This window comes from Cupressus sempervirens, chromosome 4 (genome assembly GCF_028749045.1).
Source record: "Cupressus sempervirens isolate cs-2001-9-10 chromosome 4, ASM2874904v1, whole genome shotgun sequence".
NCBI lineage: Eukaryota > Viridiplantae > Streptophyta > Pinopsida > Cupressales > Cupressaceae > Cupressus > Cupressus sempervirens.
Window position 1 is genome coordinate 651,645,062 of NC_143121.1, and position 25,346 is coordinate 651,670,407.

General features: G+C 36.8%; 2 protein-coding genes and 1 long non-coding RNA gene across 5 annotated transcripts in view; 2 read left to right on the top strand and 1 right to left on the bottom strand.

Moving 5' to 3' along the window:
- LOC149562925 (uncharacterized) overlaps positions 1-25,346 on the bottom strand; it is a 243,832-nt gene that overhangs the window by 15,941 nt on the left and 202,545 nt on the right. The gene's annotated exons all lie outside the window — the stretch shown is intronic.
- Positions 1,116-3,669, top strand: LOC149562926 (uncharacterized). Its single transcript, XR_016363534.1, has 3 exons — positions 1,116-1,298; positions 1,435-1,533; positions 3,434-3,669. It is a non-coding gene; the product is annotated as an uncharacterized LOC149562926 (long non-coding RNA).
- On the top strand, positions 14,454-16,598 carry LOC149562927 (uncharacterized). Its single transcript, XM_089828038.1, has 5 exons — positions 14,454-14,615; positions 14,809-15,460; positions 15,583-15,815; positions 15,933-16,085; positions 16,171-16,598. The coding sequence occupies exons 2-5, from the start codon at positions 14,838-14,840 to the stop codon at positions 16,596-16,598; spliced, it is 1,437 nt and encodes a 478-aa protein (XP_089684164.1). The 5' UTR covers positions 14,454-14,615; positions 14,809-14,837.

Consider the following 25,346-nt stretch of genomic DNA (forward strand, 5'->3'; position numbering starts at 1 on the left):
TGAGATGAACACCTTCAGAATGAAACTAATCCACTTGCAAACAAGAATCCCAGAATCACAAATAGTTATGAATCTCTTACACATAAAAATCTCACTAACTAGTTATAAATGACAGAAAAACTGAAAAGGAAAAGACTTCCATAAGACAGTTCTTGAACATTCAAACAAATAACACAGCTAATAACCTCTATAATGATCACTTACAACAAGAAACAAATGCATGAGATAGATTGAATGAGAAGGTTTGACAACACTTCAAAATTCTACCTTGTTAATCACTTTATGCAACTAGAATGCAACAACTAGGACAAGACTTGATAATGTGCAAATAATAGGCCTTCAAATACATTCACTTTAAAACTGAGTTAGAGAAAATATGATGCCAAAGACCAAGGATCAGAAAAATCACCAAGTCCTCCTCTCTCAATAATCAGAGCTGCTAACAAAATGAGTTCAAAACTCACTAAGTACCAAAATCCAACCACCTAGGTCGAATCCTTGAAAATAGCCAGCAAAAATGGACCTAGAAGCTTTCAAAATAAAGTCTAAACATTGAAAAAGCTCCACTAAGTCATAATGATACCTATAACTCACTCAAAACTGCCCACAAAATGCTCTAACTGGCCATAAAGACTTTTCAACTGCCAAGACAAGGTCAAATTCGACCCTTCATTCCTAGATTTTCTCCCATGTTTCCAAACTGATCCAAACTTGGTCAAACACAATGATGATCCTATCCATTAGACTCTATCCTCATGATAAATGTCATATTCTCAAAATAAATAATGAGAATAGAAGTTAAGAGGAAAGACTAATTACATTTGTATTTTAAAATAATAATATTGCATAAAATGATTCATAGGAACATCACTTCAGCAAGTATTATTTTACAAATCTCATCAAATACAAATAACAAAGACTTAAGACAAAGTATTGACAAATAACACCCTTTCCTAGCCTTTTGAAACCCCATGGCACATTACATACTTTTAGATGGAATATTATTCCATAGAAAATCATGGACTTCAAAAGTTTATGGAAAGGAAAAGAGGGAAGTGTAACTCCAAGTTACAACCCTAGACTTGATCATTTTGCATATTACATCTCTTTGGAAAGCTCGAGAAGGAAGAATACAATCATGGTTTGAGAAAATTACTTCATCTGCAGCACCTTCATGACCAAATCTGGAGTTACTTGTGTCAAAGCTGCCATTGATGGACATATTCATGTCTTTTCTATGCATTTTCTTGCCCCTCTTGGTAAAATTTGGAGCTTGATGCTTCCATTACTCCTAGAAGGTGAATTTTTGTGCATCTCATTGTTAAATCATTCCATTGCTATTCTTTTGGTAAACTTTACGCCATCTTTGAAAAGGCTTTCCTGTAGATCTCATTGACAATTTTATGATATTTCCTGGCACACTTCTTTGCTCAGGTATGAGCTTCGAACTTGGAGCTTTTTTTTTCTTTGCCCATATTTCTTGCCGTATTTGCTGGTATTGATGGGATCCTACTGAAAGCTTCTTATGTTGAGGTAAAACCATGATTCCTTGGTAGAATCTGGGCATTCTTCACAACAGTTTTGGTTATATCTATCACTGACTTTGATATATGCAGTTAACTCTTTCATTTTCCTTATCAAACTCGTTGATGTTGATGAAAGGTTTTGAGAACTCCAACATGTGGTTTTACTTGATGCTTCTCTATCTAGATCTGAATGTTACCATATTTTTCTTTATTTCCTCTTGAAATATATACCAAAAGGGATAGGAAATAGCTGAAAATGTTTGATGCTTGGGTTATGCCACTGTCTGTAACCCTGTCTTCATTTTCTTGGCACATTTTAAGTGCATTCTATGCTACAAGTTAAGGGTTTGATCATAAGCCAGGAAAGAAAGAAGCTCAAACCTCTTGTTTATCTCAGCCATGACTCTATTTTGCCTGAATTAGGTGTACAAAAACATAAAATTACTTTCAGAATCTCCTTCCATTTTCTATGCATATTGGCTGAAAAACTTCACACACATCAGATAATTTGGAAGTTTGCCTCAACACTTGTGATTTCTCTTTTGGGGCTTCTTCTTAGCAACTCGAATCCCATTTACTGCATGAACATTTTCTGGAAGTTGCAATCTGTTGTAACCCTTCCGGGCATTTATGGAGAGCTATAACTATTTGAAAAAACCATTGTTTTGTTACTGAAATGTTGTTAAGATGATAGCACACGTTCTTTTGCTCAATTGCATCCATTCTACTACAAAAGTTTTTTTTCTCTCTCTGGATCTTTCTTGTTGAAGATTGGTATTGCTAATCATGTGGAACCCTTGAACCAACCCTCTTTATGGTAGCATTCTTGTATAGATAAATCTGTGTTGTAGCATGTGTTCTTTTTTAATAATGCAATATCAGCATTTTACATATTTACTTTCATTATCAGTAAAAGTTGATATTTGTTTCAAGATACGTATGGTTGCCACAATGAACTTGAAAATTTAGTACAAAATTTCTGTTTTCTGAGATTGGTGTTTGTAGATGAACAGCTCTTACAAATTCGTAAGCATGAACTTAAAATTTTCTGGTAAAGAGTGTATACTGGGAACCTGTAGACACTTTATTTCAGATTCTTTGAAGAAAAAGTCCTGTCTACCATATAAAAACTCATACCGACCACTTCAGATTTTACTGATTTTATTCATCTCTGATTTACATGCTTTCAATCACCCTCTTCGTCATTGTGGTTCCATCATGTAGTATTTGACTATCCATTGCTTATTGCTGAAGATATTTTTTGATACTTGCATTAGTGTTAAAACTGAACCTGTAGCTAATTGTTCCATTATTATACCAATTGCATTCCACATCTTGTTCCCTGCTGTTATAAATTTACTGATTGCTCTCGTCAATACATTTGAAGATCTCCTCTGGATTAGTGCAATATTATCAATGATTATTGAAGATAACTCAACTTTGCTATAAACATTACTGCTTTTGGAATTCTTAACATATAATTGATAGTTATTTTCTTTCATGTGATAGCATTGCTCTTTTAATTGATCCATTCCAGGCACTAGTTTAACTGTAAGGTTTCAAATTAATGATAATTTGTGCCTTAAACAACTAGCTGATTTATATTTCTTTGTAATCTGCAATATGATAATAAAAGGTTTCATGTATAATAGACACATATCCCTTCGATATTATGTTTTATCTTTATCTGATATCTTCTGATCAATGATACGCTGTGCTCAAACCCTTGTTGGAGTCACATATTATGTCCACATGACATTGATCATTTTCTGCACATGACACAAATAGTTAGAAAATAAATCAGGGCTTGGGATTTGGATGTAAATGCAAATGAGGCTTAGGACGGTGAGATTGTCAGTCATTGCTTGGATCGTTTTGATCTAATCCATTTTTGGCACATGCGGCAGTTGGAGAGGGAGCATGGAAAGTGGGACAGCAAGAGCAAGCGCATCGACAATCAGGAACACAGCACTCATTCTGGGCAATGGCTGACACCCATGACCCTTCTTACTTTCATATTTATTTTCTATATTTGTATTTATGTTCCAAATCAGGCTTTGATTATCTTTCTTTTATTGGTTAGTTTCATGGCCCGTGTGGAACATCATGGACATTTGATGAATAAAATTGCATTTTCAAAAAACCGTTATGGTACTTGTTTTATTTCATGAGATATTGTTCTATTTTCATCATTAAATGCAATTTATAGACAAATGATCAAGTGTTTGCATAATGCTATGCTTTGAACATAAACACTAGATAATCAACCATTTTCAGCAGCATGGCTCTTTCCATTTGAGCTGGTAGGTCAAATAGATAACAGGCACAAAACTCTAAAATTTATTTGTCTATTGATAATGGAATTGCATATCACAAGAAGACCATAAATACATATCTGAAGTTTGGAATTGCTATTATGTTTATTTTCAGATTGGACTCTATAAATTTCACCGAATGATTAAAGAAGAAATAATTTGCTAGTATCAATTCCCAGGATTATAAGTAATTTGTGATATTTTATAAATAACAGGTTCAGATCAGTTTATTTCATATTCCTATATTGTGCTTGAATTTTAGCAATAACAAATAATTGGTATAGCAAGCCGGTTGGGGTTCTTACAATGGTATCAAAGTGATTTCCTACCAACGTGTAGGAATTGGGGTCAATTATTATTTTGATCAGTGCTTACTTCTAAGATTTTTAGATTGATTTTATGATTGGTATTCAGTGACATGGATGGTGATAGGAGATTCATTCTGGGCAGATATTGTACTCGCAGAGGACGTACTTCTCCACCTAGGGATGGAGAATCTGAGATATAGGGTATCGTGAAATAGTTGGATACATTAGTGAATGAGTTGAAACAAAACCACAAGCAGATGTCAAATCTGATTTCACAACCAGGTTTTAAGCATAGCGTGATATCGATTTTTTGAAGAAATGTGATGATACCGTCATGGCTATAGATGTGCGGGACATTTCTTATGAGACACGACATGACTTGGACATGGTGGATGTGGAGAGCGATGAGAATTCAGGTTCACTTGAGTTGGATGATGCAGTTGTTGCATGAGTTCCCAGGATCATGGATTTGATGGCGACGCAACGATAGTGGGATTAGGACCATGTGATGATACAGTCATATCGGCAGCTACTTCTAAGCCGATTGAGCCATCTATTGAGGGGTTCAATGATATGCATGTGGTTGTTGATGTGTGTTTTGATGATAGCACATTATGGGGTGAGTGATGCCGAGATAGAGTCATGTTATACTACAGATCAACACAATCTTGAGATTCACTTTATGGATGATCCTATGTTTGAGATGGATTCAATATTGTCTTACGACAATTTGTAATGACCCCCACAACTTAGGATAGAACAATTTATTTATTTATTTTTATAATAATACTAATAAAATCAATAAATAAATTATGATTGTAAATTTTAAAAATAAATAAAGAAATATGCAGTAACTTCATTGTTTTAACACTTATTCAATAAGCAATAATATTAGTGATCAATTTCCTTTTATCAATATAATCCTATAACAATTTTTATTTTCCTATTACAAGCTATTGTTAAAATACATATTGTTAATAATCACTATTATTAAAAATGAATGTAAATACAATAGTTAAGCATATATACGAAATTAAATAAAACAAGATCAGAAAGTGGAGAGAGCCACAAACAATGCAATTGGTTGTGACCACTGAAAAGTCCATGATATTTATATAAGGATAAAGGCAGACATGGAGGTATCGTAGCATGAAGGAAGAAAACAAGGGGTATTGTTAATAAGAACCCGAGTATTGGATTTTTCCCATCAGTGCAGCATATACATCTGCGGAGGAAGAGAGCCAATCATCACACAGGAGGGATCACAGATTCATGGACAAAGCAGAGAAGAAGGGAGCATCAAGAAGAGGAATAAGACTTACAAGTTTAGGCATCCATTGTGGAGACAAATGACTAGAAGGAACAAGCATCTAAGAAATCACTGGGATAGTAGATCCAGTGGACACCAATCATGGGTTCAGATAGACATTACAAAGGAACTAGATATAATCAGGTAATTGATATTTGTCCATTACAATAGCCGAACTAGACATATGGACCAAAACAACAATAACAAGTCAGCATCAAGAGACTACAGGCCTCAAGAATATCACGTAACTCAAGAGAAGGGATTTTGAATATCCTCGTCACCAATTGCAATAGCCAAAGTGGACATACACAATAGAGTATTGGATCAAAAGCCATTATCTCCATCCAAATTCATTAGGAAAGAAGCAAATCGTCTTCTAGCAGAAGGGCATCCTAGTCAGCAACAGGAAATTGTACCTAGATCACTATAAGGAGGTTGTAGAACGAGGAACTCAGAATTATTTGCAAATACACTGATGGGAAAATCCAATAACTCATCCACGACAGTGCCATCTCCACAATCTTAAGTCAAGGTTTTCATAAATTCAAATAACCGGTTATAATATAAGAATTACCAAGTGGTGATTGTTAAACCATAGTTCAAACTAGTCACTGAATACACATTGAACCTAAAGCTCAATAAAACTAGAGAGCATTGTCAAGGTATCAGTTCACCTCCTTGCCACCATCAACCAAGAGGTTAGGAAACTTCAACTTAACCATTGTGAATACTAACAGAGAACTAAGGATCCTTGAGTGATTTTAAGTAATAAAGTATCAAAGAAACAAAACAAGGATTGATACTCCAAAATGTCAATATACTGAAGAATTTAATCATATGCATATGAAAGGATGGATATACTTAGTAAGTTTTCCATAGGGCCTAGAATAAGGGAAACCTCTTCTAGGAAGGATGGGTAGACCGATACTGATTACCCATAAGGTCTTGAGAAGCAGAGTTACAGTGAGAATATGGTGCTTAGTGGAGAGCTGTTCTAAACATTGAGAACCCCAGGAAGCCCTCCACCAAGAACTAAGCACTCGATCACAACCTCTTGTCAAATAGGAAATCCAGGAGAAGTTAGGTTCTTATATTCTTGCAATTTTAGAAATTAAATCTAATCTTATCAAACTATATATATTTTATATTGGAATACTAACACATGTTGCAAGTTCAACAGCGAGAAATCAGGAGACACAACTAGATAGACCACGGGACATTACAGTGGTATTAGAGCATCATTCTTTCAATACTATGAACAACAGTTCATGCAAACCTACGAGAGAAGAAACAAGAAAATGACTATGAATGAAATGGCCAACGAATTAAGGACCTTCATGGAACGAAATAACCAAACCCTCATGAGTCAAAATGAAAGATTAGATAAATCCCATCAGGCCCTTCTAAATCATTACAAAATATGGGAAACTCTATTAATAACCTCAAGAATAACTCTTCCAATGGGGGAGATATAAGTTCAAATAAACCAGATATTAACAAATCATCATCTACTCGAATCCCTAGACCACCTTTTTTACCAAGGGAAAAAATACCGATGGAAGAGGTAGGGATAGACCAACCCACCAATAGCACAGTCGACAATGCAAGGCATATGCAAGCCTTGAACTAGAGATTAGGAAACTTATAACATTTGCAAAATTTTGTGAAGGACAAAAACATGTGATTCCTAAAAGAACCAAAAGGCAGCTAAACAAAGGGCTTAAACATAAGGTAAATAAAGTAATGCTACCAAATTTTGAGGGATTAAGAAAAATAACAGCACATGCATGGCTCCAAAAACTAAACACTTATTTCACTCTTAACCCAATGATGGAAGAAGACGCACTAATTTTCCATACTCCACTTAGAGGGAATAGCACATGAATGGTGGCACAATGGGATGCTCTCTTTAGGCTATCAGAACATAACTTCTTACCAGGGATTTTCCCAAAAGCTTATCAAATGTTTTGACCAAATCAAACCTAAATGGTACTTCTAAAAACTAACCCACTTAAAACAACATGGAATTGTAGAAGAATTCTCTAACAAGATCCAAAAGCTTTCGGTTATGGTTCCTAACTTATACCAAAGAAGGCTTACATACTTATTTGTGGAAGGCCTCAAAGACCCTATCAAAAACATAATTAACCCTTTAGAACTTCAAACAGTGGAAGAAGCCATCCAAAAGGCTAGAAAGGTGGAATCTAATGTATCAAAAGAAAGATTTAGAACCTACCCCCCTAAAAATTCCAACAAGCAAGAAGGATCAAGAAAGGAAAACAAAGATAAAACATGTTACTTTTGCAAAGAACAAGGGAATCCAGGGCATCGACATCAAGGTAAAGAAGCAATGAAGAATAGGGATGCATTACCTAAGAAGGGTTTGTCCTTCAAGTGCAAAGAACCATGGGCTCGAGATCACCAATGTAAAAGGGGACAACTTCATAGAATGGAAGAAATAAACATGGACGAGATACCAAACAAAAAAATGAAGGTGGATGAGAAGGAATTTGGAACAGTAGCTATAGTCACCCAAGAGAGTGGGAAGAGACCTTTTTGTGTACAAGGAACAAAGGGTAATTGCATTAATAGATTCAGGAGCTTCTCACAACTTCATCAATAAAGACCTAGTAGTTAAAAGAAGATTGAAAACACAAAAATTCAAAGGCTTCATGGTGATGATGGGAAATGGTACCATTGATCAATGCATGGAGATCATTCCCCAACTAGAGATTTCGCTAAATAACTACACTATAAAAGTAGATTTTTTTGTTGCGAAACTGCAAAATGACATCATCCTTGGGATGCCTTGGATTCACTCCTTGGGATGTTTCACTATAGATAACCTGAATTTAGAGGTATGTTTTAATCATGAAGGAAAAGATATAACATTAAAAGGACTGTCAGATGGATCACCCAAGGTAGTCTCTTGCAATAGAATTGAACGCATCTTCAGACATGATCAAGGAGAATGGATAGCTGAGTGTATGATTCTTGATAAATCACTCACTAATGAGCCAATGGTACATACAAAAGGAATTTTGAATAAACACAAAAGGAATTTTGAAGATATTGCCCCGGGCTTATCACCCAAGAGAGGCTTTCAGCATTCCATAGAATTAGAGGAAGGGGCTAAACCAGTTATAACACCCCTTCTAGGTATCCCCATAAATACAAAGAGGAAATTGAAAAACCTATCAAAAAGCTGTTGGAAATGGGACACATTCAACCCAGTAGCAGCCCATTCGCCTCCTCAGTAGTACTCGTCAAAAAACAGGATGGAACTATGAGAATGTGCATTGATTATAAAACCTTAAACAAAAAAAACCATTAAGAACAGATATCCGATCCCCAAGATAGATGAACTAATGGATGAATTACATGGAACACAGTATTTTTCAAAAATTGATCGAAGGCCTGGATATCACCAAATCAGAATGAGGAAGGAAGATGTTCCAAAAACAACATTTAGATGCCACTATGGGCATTTTGAGTTTCTAGTAATCCCTTTTGGCCTCGCGAATGCTCTAGCTACATTTCAATCATGTATGAACCATATTTTTAGGAAGCAATTAAGCAAGTTTCTCCTCATATTTTTTGATGGCATACTCATTTATAACAAAACTTGGGAAGAACACTTGCAACATATTGAAGAAGTCCTAAATATATAAGAAGCAAAGTCATTATATGCCGAAATCTCAAAATGTGAGTTCGGGTTAACCAAAATTCTTTACTTAGGACATAAGATTAATAAGGAAGGAGTCAATGTAGATGAAGAAAAGATCAAAGCCATCAAAGAATGGACGAAGCCAAAGACCCTAACTCAACTTCAAGGATTTGTCGAGCTATGTAGTTACTACAGATGATTCGAAAAAGGGTTCTCTAAGATAGTGGCTCCCCTTACAAACTTAACTAAGAAATGTGCTTTGGAATGACAAGGCTCAACAAGCATTTGAACAATTAAAAGAAACAATGAGTTCATGTCTTGTTTTAGCCATACCAAATTTGACAAAGCCTTTTGCACTACAATGTGATGCACCAAGAGAAGGCATTGGAGTAGTACTCATGCAGAGGAAACATCCCATAGCATTTGAGAGTCACAAACTTATAGAAGCAGAAAACACTATTTCATATATGATAAAGAAATGCTGGCCATAATGCATGCTTTAGCCAAATTCCAACAGTATCTAGTCTACAGGAAGTTCATTGTTAAGATATTTGGGGAACTACGTAACCGAAACACAAAAAGCATGGATCAGATGGCTACATTTAGGTGAATTTTACTATAACACAACCCATCACATGTCTATCAGAATGACCCCCTTCAAAGCTTTATATGGGTATGAGGCATTCACATTTGCGGACTTGATCCACAAGAAAGTCGAGTACCAAGCGCACAAGATTTTGTTCAACAAAGCACAGATATTTTTAAAAAATCTTAAAGAGAATTTATAGCAAGCCCAAAATCAACAAAAAGATGTATGCCGACAAGAAGCACATTGAAAAGACATTTGTTGTTGAAGATTTAGTGTTCTTAAGATTACAACCATGTAAACAAATCTCAATAAAAAAATTGGGACAAAAAAACTCAAACCGCAATTCTGTGGTCTGTATCAAATAATGAAGAAACATGGAGAAGTAGCATATGAACTACAGCTTCCTGAAGGGAGTAACATCCATAACATTTTCCACATCTCAAGGCTTAAGAAGGTAGTGGGGAAACAAATAGAACCTTGTATAGAATTACCACCATTGGATGATAAAGGTCAGCTTGTTCTAAAACCCGAGGTTATTTAGATACCCGAGAGAGGAAGCTTAGAAAAAGAACTATTACTGAGTATTTAATCCAATAAAGGAATCTACCTAAGGAAGATGCAACTTGAGAGAAGGAAGAAAATATCAAATTGCTTAAGGACAAGCAAAATCGGGCAAGAGGGATTTTGTAATGACCCCTGTAACTTCGGATAGAACAATTTATTTATTTATTTTATAATAATAATACAAAAAAAAAAAAAAAAATGATTGTAAATTTTAAAAATAAATAAAGAAATATACAATAACTTCATTGCTTTAACACTTATTCAATAAGCAATAATATTAGTGATCAATTTCCTTTTATCAATATAATCCTATAACAATTGTTATTTTCCTATTACAAGCTATTGTTAAAATACATATTGTTAATAATCACTATTACTAAAAATGAATGTAAATACAATAGTTTTTGAAATAAAAAGCGACCAAAACAAGGGGGTCGGCCATTACAAAAAAAAGCTGGTAACCAACACACTACCAGCAAACACCTACAAAATTAACAAGGTCCCACCCAGTCACATAGACAATATCAACCAAAAAGCACCAGTAATAAAGAAGCAGAACTATCAGAAGTCTAAAATAAACTAACCAACTGAAGTTCAAGATCATATAACCAAACAGAGTAGCCAAAAACTACAAAGCTTAAGCACAAAATAAAGTTCTGAATAAAAACTATTAGCTTAAACAGGCCAACCCAAGTCTTAGTAACAGCAATAAACCAACAACTATGTTGTAGCAGAAAACAAACAAAAACTAGGAACCTTAAATCCCTTAAAAATATTCAATTTTTTTCTTTTTCTTTTTCTTTTCCTTTCTTGGCCAGAAGGACCTGAGCCCAGTCATCAACAAGAAACTTGTAGAGGAGCTTATTATCTACCATGTCCATCCCCGAATCATCCTTCTCCTGTGCCAGCAATTGGAGGACGGTAGTCGTTTTTCCAGCGGTGTAGTCATTTCATTTCGTTCCTCCTCTTTTTCGTTCCCATCCTTATCAACCTTTCCAGGTCCCTCACTAGTCTTTGTCAATTGAATTTCATCCTACAAAACTTGAGGGTTAATAAAAACATTACATTTTTCTTTAACCGGGGAGGAAATAGTGATGGGGGAAGTGTCCACTTTGTTACTATCCTCACAAAAAGTTATGAGCTGAAGGGTGAAACTGGTCGAAACATGAGTCTCGGTGGTAATGTCTTTAACAGCCGACGCCAGGGTATTACCAGAAGATGCCTAGGAATTATCCACCAAGTTTCCACTTTTCTCTTTTTTCCCCTCCTCGTTATCTCTCTTAGAATCAAAGAGATGTTACTCCTCCAACTCCTTTTCCTTGCTCTCAGAACTCTCCTCTTCCTCCTCTTCCAACCCATATCTTTTGGATTTCTGCTTGTACCTAGCTTGGGATTTAGCCAACCTTCTTGACCTTCTCCTACCCTTACCCCCTCCCTCCTCTTCTGACTCCTCAATTTCCACCTCAACAGGTTTTTCAACCTTAATTTTTTTTACAACCCTTCTTTTCTATAGCCAACTCTGGTTTTTTCTTTTTCTTAACATCTTCGTTGGGGGAGGGCCGTAGGGAGTAGTTTTTGGTACCTATGCTGGTACTCGGGGCGGAATCTTGGTTTTGGCACTGGTTATCAACCACTATAACCCTACGGGGACAAAGGGCGAGGTGGAACTAATAGAGCCTAAAAATCAGACCTTGGTGGGTAATGGTAAAATTTAGACCCTTACCCCTTTTTTCCCTAACATCATTAACCATATCCTCCAGAGAATGTAAGAGAAAACAGAATAGAAATGAAATACATTTTTCTAAAATGATTGAGCAATGGAAAGTGATGGTATTAGTAAACTTCAAACCTGTCTTCAAGTGTAAGGTATTTCATAATCACTAGGCAAACTTCATCCCACGAAGTCGGAAGCTTATCCCTTCTGAATCCTCCCCTATACCTCACTGGTTCTTCATTCTCCTCGAAGAAGTTGCTCATACTGGCCTCGTCCGCAGTTTTCGTGACCTTCCACCATTTTTTCCCCCTCACAGACAGCCCAGTCGCCATTGCAATCACCTCCTCATTAACTCGGAATGTAATGCCATTTATTGTGACTTTGCGCTCATTCCAACTGTTCACAAATTGGAGTGCACAATTTTCGTCATATCGCACCATTGCCTGCATATAGGGAAGAAATCCCCCCTCCTTCAACAAAAACCAGGTTGCCATTCTGTCTTTAAAATTTTCAATCTTTGGTGGTTCTAGTCTATTCAAATCTCCACCCATCTCCTCCTCACTAGTTTCCGACCCTCCAACCTCAGCAATTCGCATTTGAATTTCCTTACTGTCGGGATTCTTGAAAATATTGATCACCAAAATCACAGCAATTCTACGTTTAACACCAATAGGGGTTTTAATCATCTCCCAAACCGGTTTTCGGGTTGCTTCGAAATCCCAATCAAAATTATGATGGGATTCACACGTACTTAGCATTATTATTCTCACATCCCTGAATGCCCTGACAGCCTTGGTACTAAGAACTTTCATACTTTCGAAGAGAAAGTAATTCAAATTTTGCCTTGTGTTAACATTATGGCGAAATAACTACCACCTCAAATCAACCCTATTTATTATCCAATCAGTATGGAACCATCTTATCAACTTCCCCTTAAACTTTCCATTAAAATTAGCACATTTTGTCTTCCCAGGTATAATGTTGCCAAAATTGGCACTGACCATTATTTGCCAAGTCATGCTTAAGTTTTGCTCCCCTCCTTTTCCTTGCCGATCAAGGCCTTCATTTCCTCCTTTAAATTTTCTAAGTTTCTCCAACATATAAATTTCCTTAATTCAAAAGCCATGGCGGCGGCAACATTTGCCACCCTATTTCCTTCTCTATAAATATGTTGTAATTGGACTTTCTCCATCCCATCTACAATGTCTTATATCCATAATAACATTTAGGATATTTCAGCCAGGTTTAGAGACTCCCTTCACTAAATCAATGATTAATTTGGAATCCCCTTCTATGGTTATTTCCTTTATCTACATTTCCCTTATCAATTGCAAACCACAAAGCAAAGCCATTGCTTCAGCCAGATTATTACTTCCTCCTCCAACACTCCCAGAATATACTAGTAGCACATTTCCATTTCTATCTCTTAGCACACCACCCACTGGTCCTATACCTCCTTTTGCAACACCATCAAAATTTGGCTTTAGCTGAGTTAAGGTTGGTGGTTCCCATTTTGTTTTCTGTCTCTTTAAGACTTTGGAGTTATCAAAATGATTGAAACCCTCCTAGATACCCCATCTCTCTACTATTTGTTTTTCTTTTCCACTTGGTTCTTCCCTTGGTAGCTTGCATTTAGCAGTCATTATATTTTCCTTTAACAATTTCTTTATGATACCCATGACAACCTCTTGTGGATTTTCCTCCTCTCGAAAGATTTTGTTGTTTCTTTCTTTCCAAATATGCCAGCAAATACAATAGTTAAGCACATATACAAAATTAAATAAAACAAGATCAAAAAGCAATAAGAGCCACAACCAATGCAATTGGTCATGACCACTGAAAAGTCCATGATATTTATAAGGAAAAAGGTAGATATGGAGGTATCTTACATGGAGGAAGAAAACAAGGGATATCATTATTTAGAACCCAAGTATTGGATTTTTCCCATCAATGTAGCACATACAACTACGGAGGAAGAGAGCCAGTCATCACATAGCAAGGATCACCGATTCACGAACGAAGCAGAGAAGGGAGCATCAAGAAGAGGAATAAGACTTACAAGTTCGGGTATCCATTTTGGAGACAAACAACTGGAAGGAACAAGCGTCTAAAAAATCACTGGAACAATAGATCCCGTGGACACCAGTCATGGGTTCAGATCAGAGTAACGAGAATCGCCCGAATTGGCGATTCAGCGATTAGATTCAGCAATGGCGATTTTTTTGGAGTCGGAAATCGCCATTGCCGATTTCTTCAGGTGAATCGCCTGAATCGCCGATTCAGGCAATTCATCCAAAAAATCGCATGAATCGCCTGAAAAAATTGGCATGAATCGCCCACGGCCAATAAAGTATAGAGTTGTAAAATTTAAAAAAATTGCTTGTTTTTTTTACTTTTTTTTTGACCTATTCTCTTTGTTATAACCCTAAAGGGCCTTCTATTTGTTTAACATGAGTAGAAAAGAGGAAAAGTGAGAGAGAAGAAGAGAAAAGAAAAGCCATAGGTTTCTAACTGGCAAGAAGAAAGAGCACAAAAGAGATCAGCAATCCATTTGGGGAGGCCATCAATTGCATTGGGAGCATTAGGGAGCCAATCTCAACACTCCTCAACTCATTTGCAAGAGGTAAGTGCTCTTTTTTTTTTTTGCATGTTAGTGTATTATGCATTTTTTGTTAAATTTTTATAGTTTTCAAGATTTTTAGTTTAGATCTTGAATGTTCTTTATTTTTACTAAGTTGCAAACTAGGGTTTGTTGTTTTGTAGCGTTTATTAGCTTCAAACTTTGATATTTTACATATAAATTTTTATTGCAGCAGCCTTTGCTTTCATTTTTTGCAAATTCGCAATGGGTAGAAAAGATGAATGTTGGAAATATAACGAAGAGTTTCTTGGAAGAACCAAATATCAAACAAAATGTATTTTTTGTAAAGAAAAAATAACTTCTGGGGGTATTTATAGATTGAAATACCACATTGCTGCTATACCTGGACACGATGTTACAATTTGCACTCACCAAACTCCTGAGGCAAAATGCACTTGCTTAATGGCATTAGAAAAAATTGAAAAAGACAAAGCCAATAAGAAAATGCAACTTGAAGGGTTAAGGGGTATTGGCTCCCATGTTCCCGCATCCGCATCTGCAGCCGCATCCACATCTGCATCTGCATCTGCATCAGCTTCTGCATCTGTAGGTTGTGTTGGAGAGGGTTCTTCTAGGCCTCCTTTTTATCCTAGTTCTTCTGCTCGTGCTAGTGCTAGTCAGTCACATACTGAGACAGAGTCCCACACCAACCTATTGCAGCCTAGAGTGCGGAAAAATAGAATGGATAGTTACTTTGTGCCCCGCACTACTCCTGGTTCCCAACCCACGCTTGAGGACATGGGTTTGAACAAGGAAATTCATGATGCTACCAGAAAGGAGATATGCAAATTTTGGTACTTTTGCAACATTACATTTATTGCAGCCAGGTAATTGATTCTTTTTTCGTTGTTTTCTTTAAAGTTAAAATTAAAAGTAAAAGTAAAACTTTAATTATATTTACTTGTTTTATAATTTGAGTCTTTGACATCTAAATTTTTATTTGTGACAGGGCTCCTTATTGGCAGAACATGATAGATGCGGTTGCTATTTGTGGTCCGGGGTTTAAAGCCCCAACTGAGGCTGAGTTGAGCGGATACCTCTTGGATGAGATGGTAGAGGACATGAGGGCTGAGCTCGAGGAGAACCAAAAGGAGTGGATTGCAAAGGGTTGCACCATCATGACTGATGGTTGGACAGATAGGAGGAATAGAACACTCTTCAATTTTCTTGTATCCTGTGGAGGTAATTGATCATTCTACTTTCCTACATACATAATTGTAAATTTTGATTTGTTGAACGCTAATTTGTTGATGATCCATTTAATTTTAATATTCTAATTCGTTGTTTTGTTACTTGTAGGATATACCATGTTCATCAAATCCATTGATGCTTACGCACATGTAAAAAATGCCACATACTTATGTGAGGCTATTGAGGAAGTCATAGCAGAGGTGGGAGAACAAAATGTGATCCAAGTGGTGACGGATAATGCAGCAAGTTATGTTGCTGCAGGTAAACTTTTAACTTTTCAAGTTTTGAAAATAAATTTATTTGAATTTTGAAATTTGAATTTCTAATTGACTTAAAATTGTTGTAGGTAAACTTTTGATGGAGAGGCACCCCACCATATTTTGGTCCCCTTGTGCGGCACATTGCATTGACCTCATGTTGGAGGAAATTGGCAAACTTGAGTTTGTCAAGTCATGTGTGGAAAGGGCAAAAAACATATGCAAATTCATTTATAATCATTCATTTGTCCTTAGCACAATGAGGAAGTACACAGAAGGCAAAGAGTTAGCTCGCCCAGGTATCATGAGGTTTGCCTCGAATTTCATCACCTTGCAGTCCTTGTTGACATCAAGGGATGAATTGAGGAGCATGTTTGTTGGGCGGGAGTGGATTTCCTCTTCCTATGCTACGACCACTGTAGGGATAGATGTGGCGGATTGCATATTTGATGAGGATGGTTTTTGGAAACCAGCTAGAGAAATCCTGCAGGTAAATTTATTGCAATTTAACATTTAGTATTTTACTATTACTTTAAGTTATATTATTTTATATTTAAGTTTTGACTCAAGTTTTTTGTTTTACTTTATATGTAGGTCACTAAGCCCCTTGTAGCTTTGCTACGAACTGCTGATGGGGAGAAGCCCTCTATGGGCTACATTTATGAGGGCATGGATAGGGCCAAGGAGGCCATCAGAGCCCAATATGCAGGAGTGCAGGAGAGGTATGGCCCTATTTGGGACATCATCGATAGGAGATGGCAGAATCAGCTCCATTGACCCATCCATGCAGCAGCTTACTTTCTGAATCCAGCATATCGTTTCCGTCCTGAGTTCAAGGCGGATGCGGAGGTTCTCACTGGCTTATACACAGTGATTCAGAGGTTGAGTAGCGATGAAGATAGCGCTGCTGCGATTGTTGAGCTAGACCAGTTCAACAATAAAGAGGGGCCACTTTTCTCTGGCAGGATGGCCATAAATGCTCAGACAACACTACAGCTAGGTAAAAATTAAATAATATATTCAATGTTCATGAATCTAGATTCTAATCTTAAAGTTGATTATGTAATTTTAGAGTTAACTTGTAATTTGTAAATGAGACTAATTGTTTCTATTTTCAATTTTTCCCTTATTGCAGATAGATGGTGGCAAATGTTTGCGGCCACAACCCCAAAACTTCAAAAAATTGCCATTCGTATTCTGAGTCAGCCAAGCAGCACTTCTGGATGTGAGCGCAATTGGTCCATGTTCGAGCACATCCATTCGAAGAGGAGAAACAGGTTGACAGTGCAGAAGTTGAATGATATTGTCTTTGTTCATTACAACCTCCGTCTTAGGATCAGACAGATTTTGGGCACTGACTCCTCTCCGATCATTCTGGAGGAGATTTATCCAGAATCAGAGTGGCTCACAGAGGTTGTGGATCCAGTCTTCACTGAGGAAGACCGTGTGTGGGTTGACCAGGTGGATATAGAGGCTGAGGCAGCTAGAGCACGTTCTTCAGGCATTGGTAGACGCACACGTGCACGTATAGGCACAGGCCCTAGCAACGTTCATGAGTCCATCTTACATGCGGGAGATATGGCTCGGCAGTCCTCTAGGACCTACATTAGACGCCTTGCTACTAGGCAGACTGGATACTCAGAGGCTAAGGCTGAGGCTACAACCGAGCTTCAGGATGATGTTGAGGATGATGATGATGACTATGAGTCTGAGGCTTGAGCTGGAGCCTTGTTTTTATATTTTGTTTAAAGATATTGATACTGAATCATTGATAGACATATGTTTCAAACTTTCATGGATCTTCATCTTAGATTCTTACATACATTTATGATTTGATGTCTTATGGATCATCTTACATACATTCTATGATTTAAATCATTGCGATTATTTGATTTCTATTTACTTCAGCTAGCCTGCAATTTACATTTTAGATAACATAGTTACATATGTGATGGATTTTATGTTCCATGTTTATGTATGTTAAGTTTTAACTTCTATTTGATGATGTTATATTGTGTTTAAGTTATATTCAATAAAGGGTGCATGAAATAAGTTTTAAATTGTTAAAATCTTTAAATTTAAAGGGTTTTTTCAAATTTGCCGATTCATCGCTGATTCATTGCCGATTCACGATTCGATTCGGCCTTGCCGATTCCGATCCGATTCCGATTCTTGTTACTTTGGTTCAGACAAAGACATTACAGAGGAATTACATAGAATCTGGTGATCGATATTTGTCCATTACGACAGGAACTAGACATACAGACCAAAACAATGATACCAAGTCTGCATCAAGAGACTGCAGGCCTCAGGAATATCATGTCAATCAAGAGAAGGGATTTTGAAAATCCTCATCACCAATTACAATAGCCAAAGCGGACATACACAATAGACTATCAGATCTGAAGCCATTATCTCCATCCAAATTTGTGAGGAAAGAAGCAAGTCGTCTTCTGGCAGAAGGGCATCCTAGTTAGCAACGGGAAATTGTACCTACGATCAATATAAGGAGGTTGTAGAACGAGGAGCTCAGGATTATTAGCAAATGCACCAATGGAAAAATCAAATAACTCATCCACGATAGTGACATCTCCACAATCTTAAGTCAAGGTTTTCATAAATTCAGATAGCCGATTATAATATAAGAATTACCAAGTGGTGACTATTAAACCATAGTCCAGACTAGTCACAAAAGACACATTGAACCTAAAGCTCAATACAACTAGAGAGCATTGTCAAGGTATCAGTTCACCTCCCTATCACCATCAACTAAGAGGTTGGGAAACTTCAACTTAACCATTGTGAATACTAACAGAGAACTAAGGACCCTCGAGGGATTTTAAGTAATAAAGTATCAAAGAAACAAAACAAGGATTGAGTACTCGAAAAGGTCAGTATACTGAAGAATTTAATCATATGCATATGAAAGGATGGATATACTTAATAAGTTATCCATAGGGCCTAGAATGAGGGAAACTTCTTCTAGGAAGGATGGGTAGATCGTTACGGATTACCCATAAGATCTGGAGAAGCAGAGTTACAGTGAGAAGGTGGTGCTTAGTGGATTGTCGTTCTAAACATTTAGAACCCCAGGAAGCCCTCCCCCAAGAACTAAGCACCTGATCACAACCTCTTCTCAAGCAGGAAATCTAGTAGAAGTTAGGTTCTTATATTCTTGCAATTTTAGAAATTAAATCTAATCTTATCAAATTATATATATTTTATATTGGAATACTAGCATATGTTGCAGGTTCAAAAGTGACAAATCTAGAGACACAACCGTATAGACCAAGGGACATTACACAATGCATGTTTTGAAATTGATATTGATCACTCACTTGAGTAGAGTTGGGCTCAATTTCCACTATTTGTAGATCTGGTTTAGTTTTCTGTTGCGGCATTTGGTGATGTTTCTATTTCCACAAATTTTGACACGGCTACATCTATTGTTGATACAATTGGCATGAGTGCATATGTTTCTTTTCCATGGATTGTTGGTGATGATTAGGTTTCCAATGTTACAAGATTCAAGAATTGGCAGATTAACGGATTTCTGGATGATTGATTGATTAACAGAGGAACAAATGTGTTCTTTATAAAGAATTACAAGGGCCTTGTTTCTAAAAGAAACAACATAGATTGAAGACGAAATTAGAAACAAAACTGAAGACAGGATAGGAAACATTCCTATCTTGATTGAAAGACGGACTACAGACAAGTAGTTGACCATTATAGGAAGTATTTAACTAAGGAGATAATATCTTAATTCCCTCCCTTATGGTCAATGTACAGATGTCAAAACATTCTGGGATAACTGAGACCCTCCCTAGATCTACAGAATGCTGAAACCAAGAAGCTTTGCCAGAAAAGTGCTATGACTCAAAACAGATTGCAATTACAAAACTTCATTTTTGTGGAAAAAACGATAAAACCCAGAATTTCATGCAACCATGCGTATTATAGACAACATGAAATGATTTTTAATGATAAAATTAGCAAACTCAAAAAAAACAGAAACAGATTCAGAAGGCAAAAAATACAGCTTCGCCTTGATCAGGAAGCTCGACAACTTGTGCTATTGGCTGGGAAGCATTTTGCCTTGCTTTGGCAGCCAAACATTTCTAGCACTCGAACTTCATATGGTCAAACTTGTGATAGTAATTACACTGTACATTTTGCTTCGTAGAGCCATCCAAGGATTGAGCAGAAGGTTGATGCTGGAAAGGCTGAGAAGACTGATGGTTGTCGATGTTCTATTGAAATGATTTTGCAGCAAATGCCTGCTCCAAGGAGGTTGTAGAAGCACTGTTGCCAAACTGTTGTTTCCAACGATCCTACTACAAATGTTTGGTGCATAATTCTAGAAACTTCAGATCAACATTAGTTGACGTAATGTTGAGTGTTTCTATTAAGTGCTCATAGGACAATGGTAGACTTTTCAGAGTGATGACTACCATATCCTCTGCCTTCATTTTCCGACCAATAGCTTCGAACTGATCACAGATGTCCTTAATCTTTGTAAGATGCTCTTGCAAGGACATACATTCATCCATCATAATGTAGAACAACTGATTCTTCAGAAAGAATGCCCGACTCTTGTCAGATGTTTCATGTAGCTCCTTCAGATATTTCTAGATTTCTGCAGCTAACTTGCTGGAACGAATCTGCGGTAGCTAATCATCAATAACAGAGAGCTTAAGAAGCATAACAACCTCTCGATTGTGATCATCAAACTTGTCCTGTTCTACATGGTCGGAGGTCAGACGAGTAATTTTGCCTAGAACAAGCTCATCCAAACGACAATACACAAAGATGGTTAACATGTGCTACTTCCAGTGGTTATAATTGCGGCCATTGAATCGTAGATTGCCCTCCAACATCAGATTAGTCAAACATGCCATTTCGAAGAATTCAGGTACAAACTTCAAGATTGAAATTCAACATGTAGGAATTTCAAGACAAATTCCTAATTGACCCAGAAAAAATCGATAGGTACCCAGAGGAACTGATACAAAACCCAAAAAGAATTTGAAGTCGGATTTCAAATCTGTAGGCTCAAAAATTGAGGCATGGAAAACAAGGCACCCACAAAAATCTGATGAAGACCCATTTGAGATCTCGAAAAACCCACCAAGATTATGTGATTAGAAAAACTTTGACCCAAAAAATTAGGGTTTTGAGCAAAAAAACCAGTTGGCGGCTTAGGTCGAAGTTGTAGAAAAAAATCGCAGACTGTTGATAAAAATGGTCGATTTTTGTTCCAGAAAGAGTCCCTCAACCAGAGACGATTGTGTAAGAGGGAGTGTGAGCCAAAAAAACACTATTTTGCTGTTGCAGGCGCGTGAAAGATCCAAATCCCATCTGCAAAAAGAAGGCAATAAAAAAAGCCAAAAAACTCACAACTTCAAGCCTTGTAGACTGTGCGTGAGCTTGTTGGGATGTAGACTGCGCGTGAGCAGGTGTTTTCTTTTGGTAAAATGCAAAGCCGTGAGCCAACCAAAAAAAAATGTAGATGGTCCAATTGGAGAGCCGCAAGTTGCAGAGAAGTTCGGGATTTTCTCTAGGCCAAAACCCCTAGGTGGGTTTGAGAGAAAATTGACAGAAAAAATTTTGAAAAAATTTAAACAAATAAGTTCACGAAGAAATTATAATTTTTTTCGAAAAAATTTAAGTATTAGCTCTGATACCATGTTATAAGATTCAAGAATTGGCAGATTAACGGATTTTTGGATGATTGATTGATTAACAGAGGAACAAATGTGTTCCTTATAAAGAACTACAAGGACATTGTTTCTAAAAGAAACAATATAGACTGAAGATGAAATTAGGAACAAAACTAAAGACAGGATAGGAAACATTCCTATCTAGACTGAAAGACGGACTACAGACAAGTACTTGACCATTATAGAAAGTATTTAACTAAGGAGATAATATTTTAATATCCAATCTAGTATATACTATGTGTTTGGATATAGGGAAGAAGACGATGCTGAGATAATCCATGGAGTTGTCATCCGGTGATATCCTGACTTCGACATCATTAGCACAAGTTTTGGGTGTTATGCTGTAGGACATGTTGTTGGTACTGATGGTGGTGGTATGCACTTGGCTCAGTGTCGACAAGAATGTCAAGTACTTCATTTGGTACGTAGGTGGATTGATGAGTTATTTGTTTTTTACATTGCTTAGGGACAATCTTAGGGAGGGCAAATTGTAATGTCCCCATTTTTGTCAACATTAGAGTTTTAGAGATTAGCCTATTATTGTGGTCCTCGTAGACTAATTATTCTGGATAGAGGGCTTTCTTAGGTAGTGGCTTGAATTGGAAGGGTCTTGTCTTCTCCACAATTGAGCAAGTTATAAGTTGGTCTTCGTTTGGCTCGGATGGGAGTTTGTTTGGCTTTAGTTTTGTGTACTTACTATTTGTGGTAAATTAGGTGTTGATTGAGATGGACCCTTTTTATTTTTGGAAAGTGCATTTGGTCCCATGGAGAAATAATAGATGACTCCTATTTCAGATGGCACATTTAAATGATGAATAGTTTGGGAGTTATTATATTTTTAGTGGCTAAAATTTTATTAATTCATTAAATGGCATATTATAAAGTTATAATTTAACTTTATACTTTCACTTATAATTTAACTTTATACTTTCACTTAAGTTGAGGGTTGAGTTATCATTGGAAGGGGCCATTTATTTAATTGGTTATAAGCCAAGTATTAAATACAAAAGGGCAAAGAATTGTTATTCATTTAAAAGAATCTAATGAAAGCTTTATTAATTTATTAAGTGGCTTATTATAAAGTTATAATTTAACTTTATAATTTCACTTGAGGGTTTGAGGGTTGAGTTATCATTGGAAAGAGCCATTTATTTAACTAGTTCTAAGCCAAGTCAAGTATTAAATACAAAAGGGCAAGGAATTGTTATTCATTTAAAAGAATCTAATGGAAGCTTCTAATGAATGTTGTGTTTCTGAAGCTTCTTGAGTGAAGTTTTGTTTGGAAAATAAGTGGTTTTTGGAGATTATAAATATGGGCTCATTGTGAAAGGAAAGGATTCGATTATTTGAATAGTTATTTTGCTTTGTCGTCTATTTGACATTTTCAGATTATTCAATTCCCTTGCTTGTAATGTCTCAGTCATAAAATAAATGTATTTAATTAAACCTTGTTAATGAGTCAATTGATTTAATATATTTCAAACCCATTTTTAATTTAATTGTTTTCGTAGGTAGTTGTAGCCGATGTCTATCTTTGTAACACCCTTGGAAGGTTTATCGATGGGTATTTAAGCACGATATGTAGGTAGTTTTTAGGTATGCAATTTCAATTATTTTCTCTGTACTGCAAATTCCAGTTGAGATTCTCTATTGTTTGGCATTTTGGAAGTAAAAGATCTTGACTATTTGGCTCATGCGATTTCGGTGGGATTCAACCCTCACCCTATTTTGTCTTTTCTGTCGCCTATAATACTTTGCTCGGATCTGGCAAATCAAAGCACCATCATATTGCGAATTGAAGAAACCACTGTGTTTAATTTGATCAATTCTTTGTTGTATGTATTGGGTAATTCAATCTCTTTGTTTATCTTCATTTAAACTCTCTATTGTTACACCATTCACCCACCCTTCTCCATTTTTCCTCAACTCGGTGCATCACCATATGGCCCCTCCCTTCAGGCATTCCTTTCCAAGCTACCGTACAACTTGCTTTGTGTACCATACGGCCCTACACCATTACTACCATACAGCCTGTCTGCTTCTGGGCTATACAGCCATGAAACATTCCTACTGTATGCCCCATTGAACACATCCGTATGGCCATCAAATTGCCCCCCATGCTACATCGTACGGCTTCAATTGACCATACTTCATCCTCACTCCTCACTGTATGACCCCTTGCCAATTCATCTGTATGACATCCTGACTCCCGTGTGGTTGTCCTTTAGACTGTATGACCACTTCCATCTACTCCCCATCGTCATTTTTTGTAATAGACGGAAAATAATTAATTAGGAACATTATAGTGGTATCAAAGCTTTTGATTTTGCCAGTTTGTGGAAGTGAATGCAAGTTTATACTCGAAGGAGAAGGCGAAATAACCCTATTGACAGAATGGCAAATCATTAGGATCCTACGGTAGAAATCATGAATCTTTTAGGAGAGCTCAGCAGAAACCAAATACAAATCAACAAAACCCAAAGTCTGATGCAAGAAACACTACAAAAATTATATTAGGGAAAGACGACAGGAGAACAAAATGGGCATAGCGATGACTCTATTTCAGGGAGAACAAATTTCCAACCCACATGCTCTCAACCCTCGATACCCATCTTCCTTCCAAGGACTGAAGCACCACGCAATGAAAGAGAGCCCACTTTTCAGGAAATGCAAGAAAAACTTCAAGAAGATTGGCAGAACGCAAATATGGAAGGTGATATATCTTAGAGAGACTATGTTGATCTAAGAATGAGATATTCTAACAGGGAAAATCACGGTTATTTTCATGATGATCTCAAGAGAAAGATCAAAAAGGTAAACTTATCGCCATTTGATGAATCTGGGGCCAATAACGCACAGTCATGGGCTCTAAAGGCAAATACCTATTTCCAACTCAATTCGATGCTCAAAGAGGAATCACTCAAATTCGCAGCATGTAATCTCAAAGGAGTGGCACATGAGTGGTGGTAGCATGGATTGGTCACTCTTAGACATGACCAAGTAACCTCTTTTGTCAAGTTCACTAAGAGACTCATTGACCATTTTGATGGGACAGATCCTGAGCTAAACATCAAAGATCTAGCTCAGCTAAAACAAACGAGCACGGTAGACAACTACATCATTGAGTTCCAAAGGCTATCAGTATTAGTCATAGACATCTCTGAAAGGCATCAAATCGTGTTATTCATGGATGGGCTGAAAGAGCCTTTGAGAGGTTGGATCAAAGGGTTCAACCTATGCACACTCAACGAAGCTATTAAGAAGGTGCGTGACATGGCCACATTCCTCCAAAACTCATGCAGCTACACCAACACCATCCCCACAAGAAAACAAAGACAAGGAGCCAATTTAGAAAAAACCTCAGTTTGATGAAGATTCTCGGCAAGAGCTCCAGAGGAAAAAGCTTTGTTTCATGTGCAAAGAACCATGGGGACTTGGTCATCGCTGCCTGGGGAAGGAAAAGATTCATTACATTCAGGTGCTGCTTGATATGACGAAGGAAAAATACCTTCAACAACTGATGAAGAAATTACCCAGCAAGA

Bases quoted from the DNA above. Each gene is read 5' to 3' on its own strand.
- LOC149562927 (XM_089828038.1), top strand. From the start codon at position 14,838: ATGGGTAGAAAAGATGAATGTTGGAAATATAACGAAGAGTTTCTTGGA. The intron at 15,461-15,582 runs GTAATTGATTCT...TATTTGTGACAG, and splicing joins ATTACATTTATTGCAGCCAG to GGCTCCTTATTGGCAGAACA. The intron at 15,816-15,932 runs GTAATTGATCAT...TGTTACTTGTAG, and splicing joins TTTTCTTGTATCCTGTGGAG to GATATACCATGTTCATCAAA.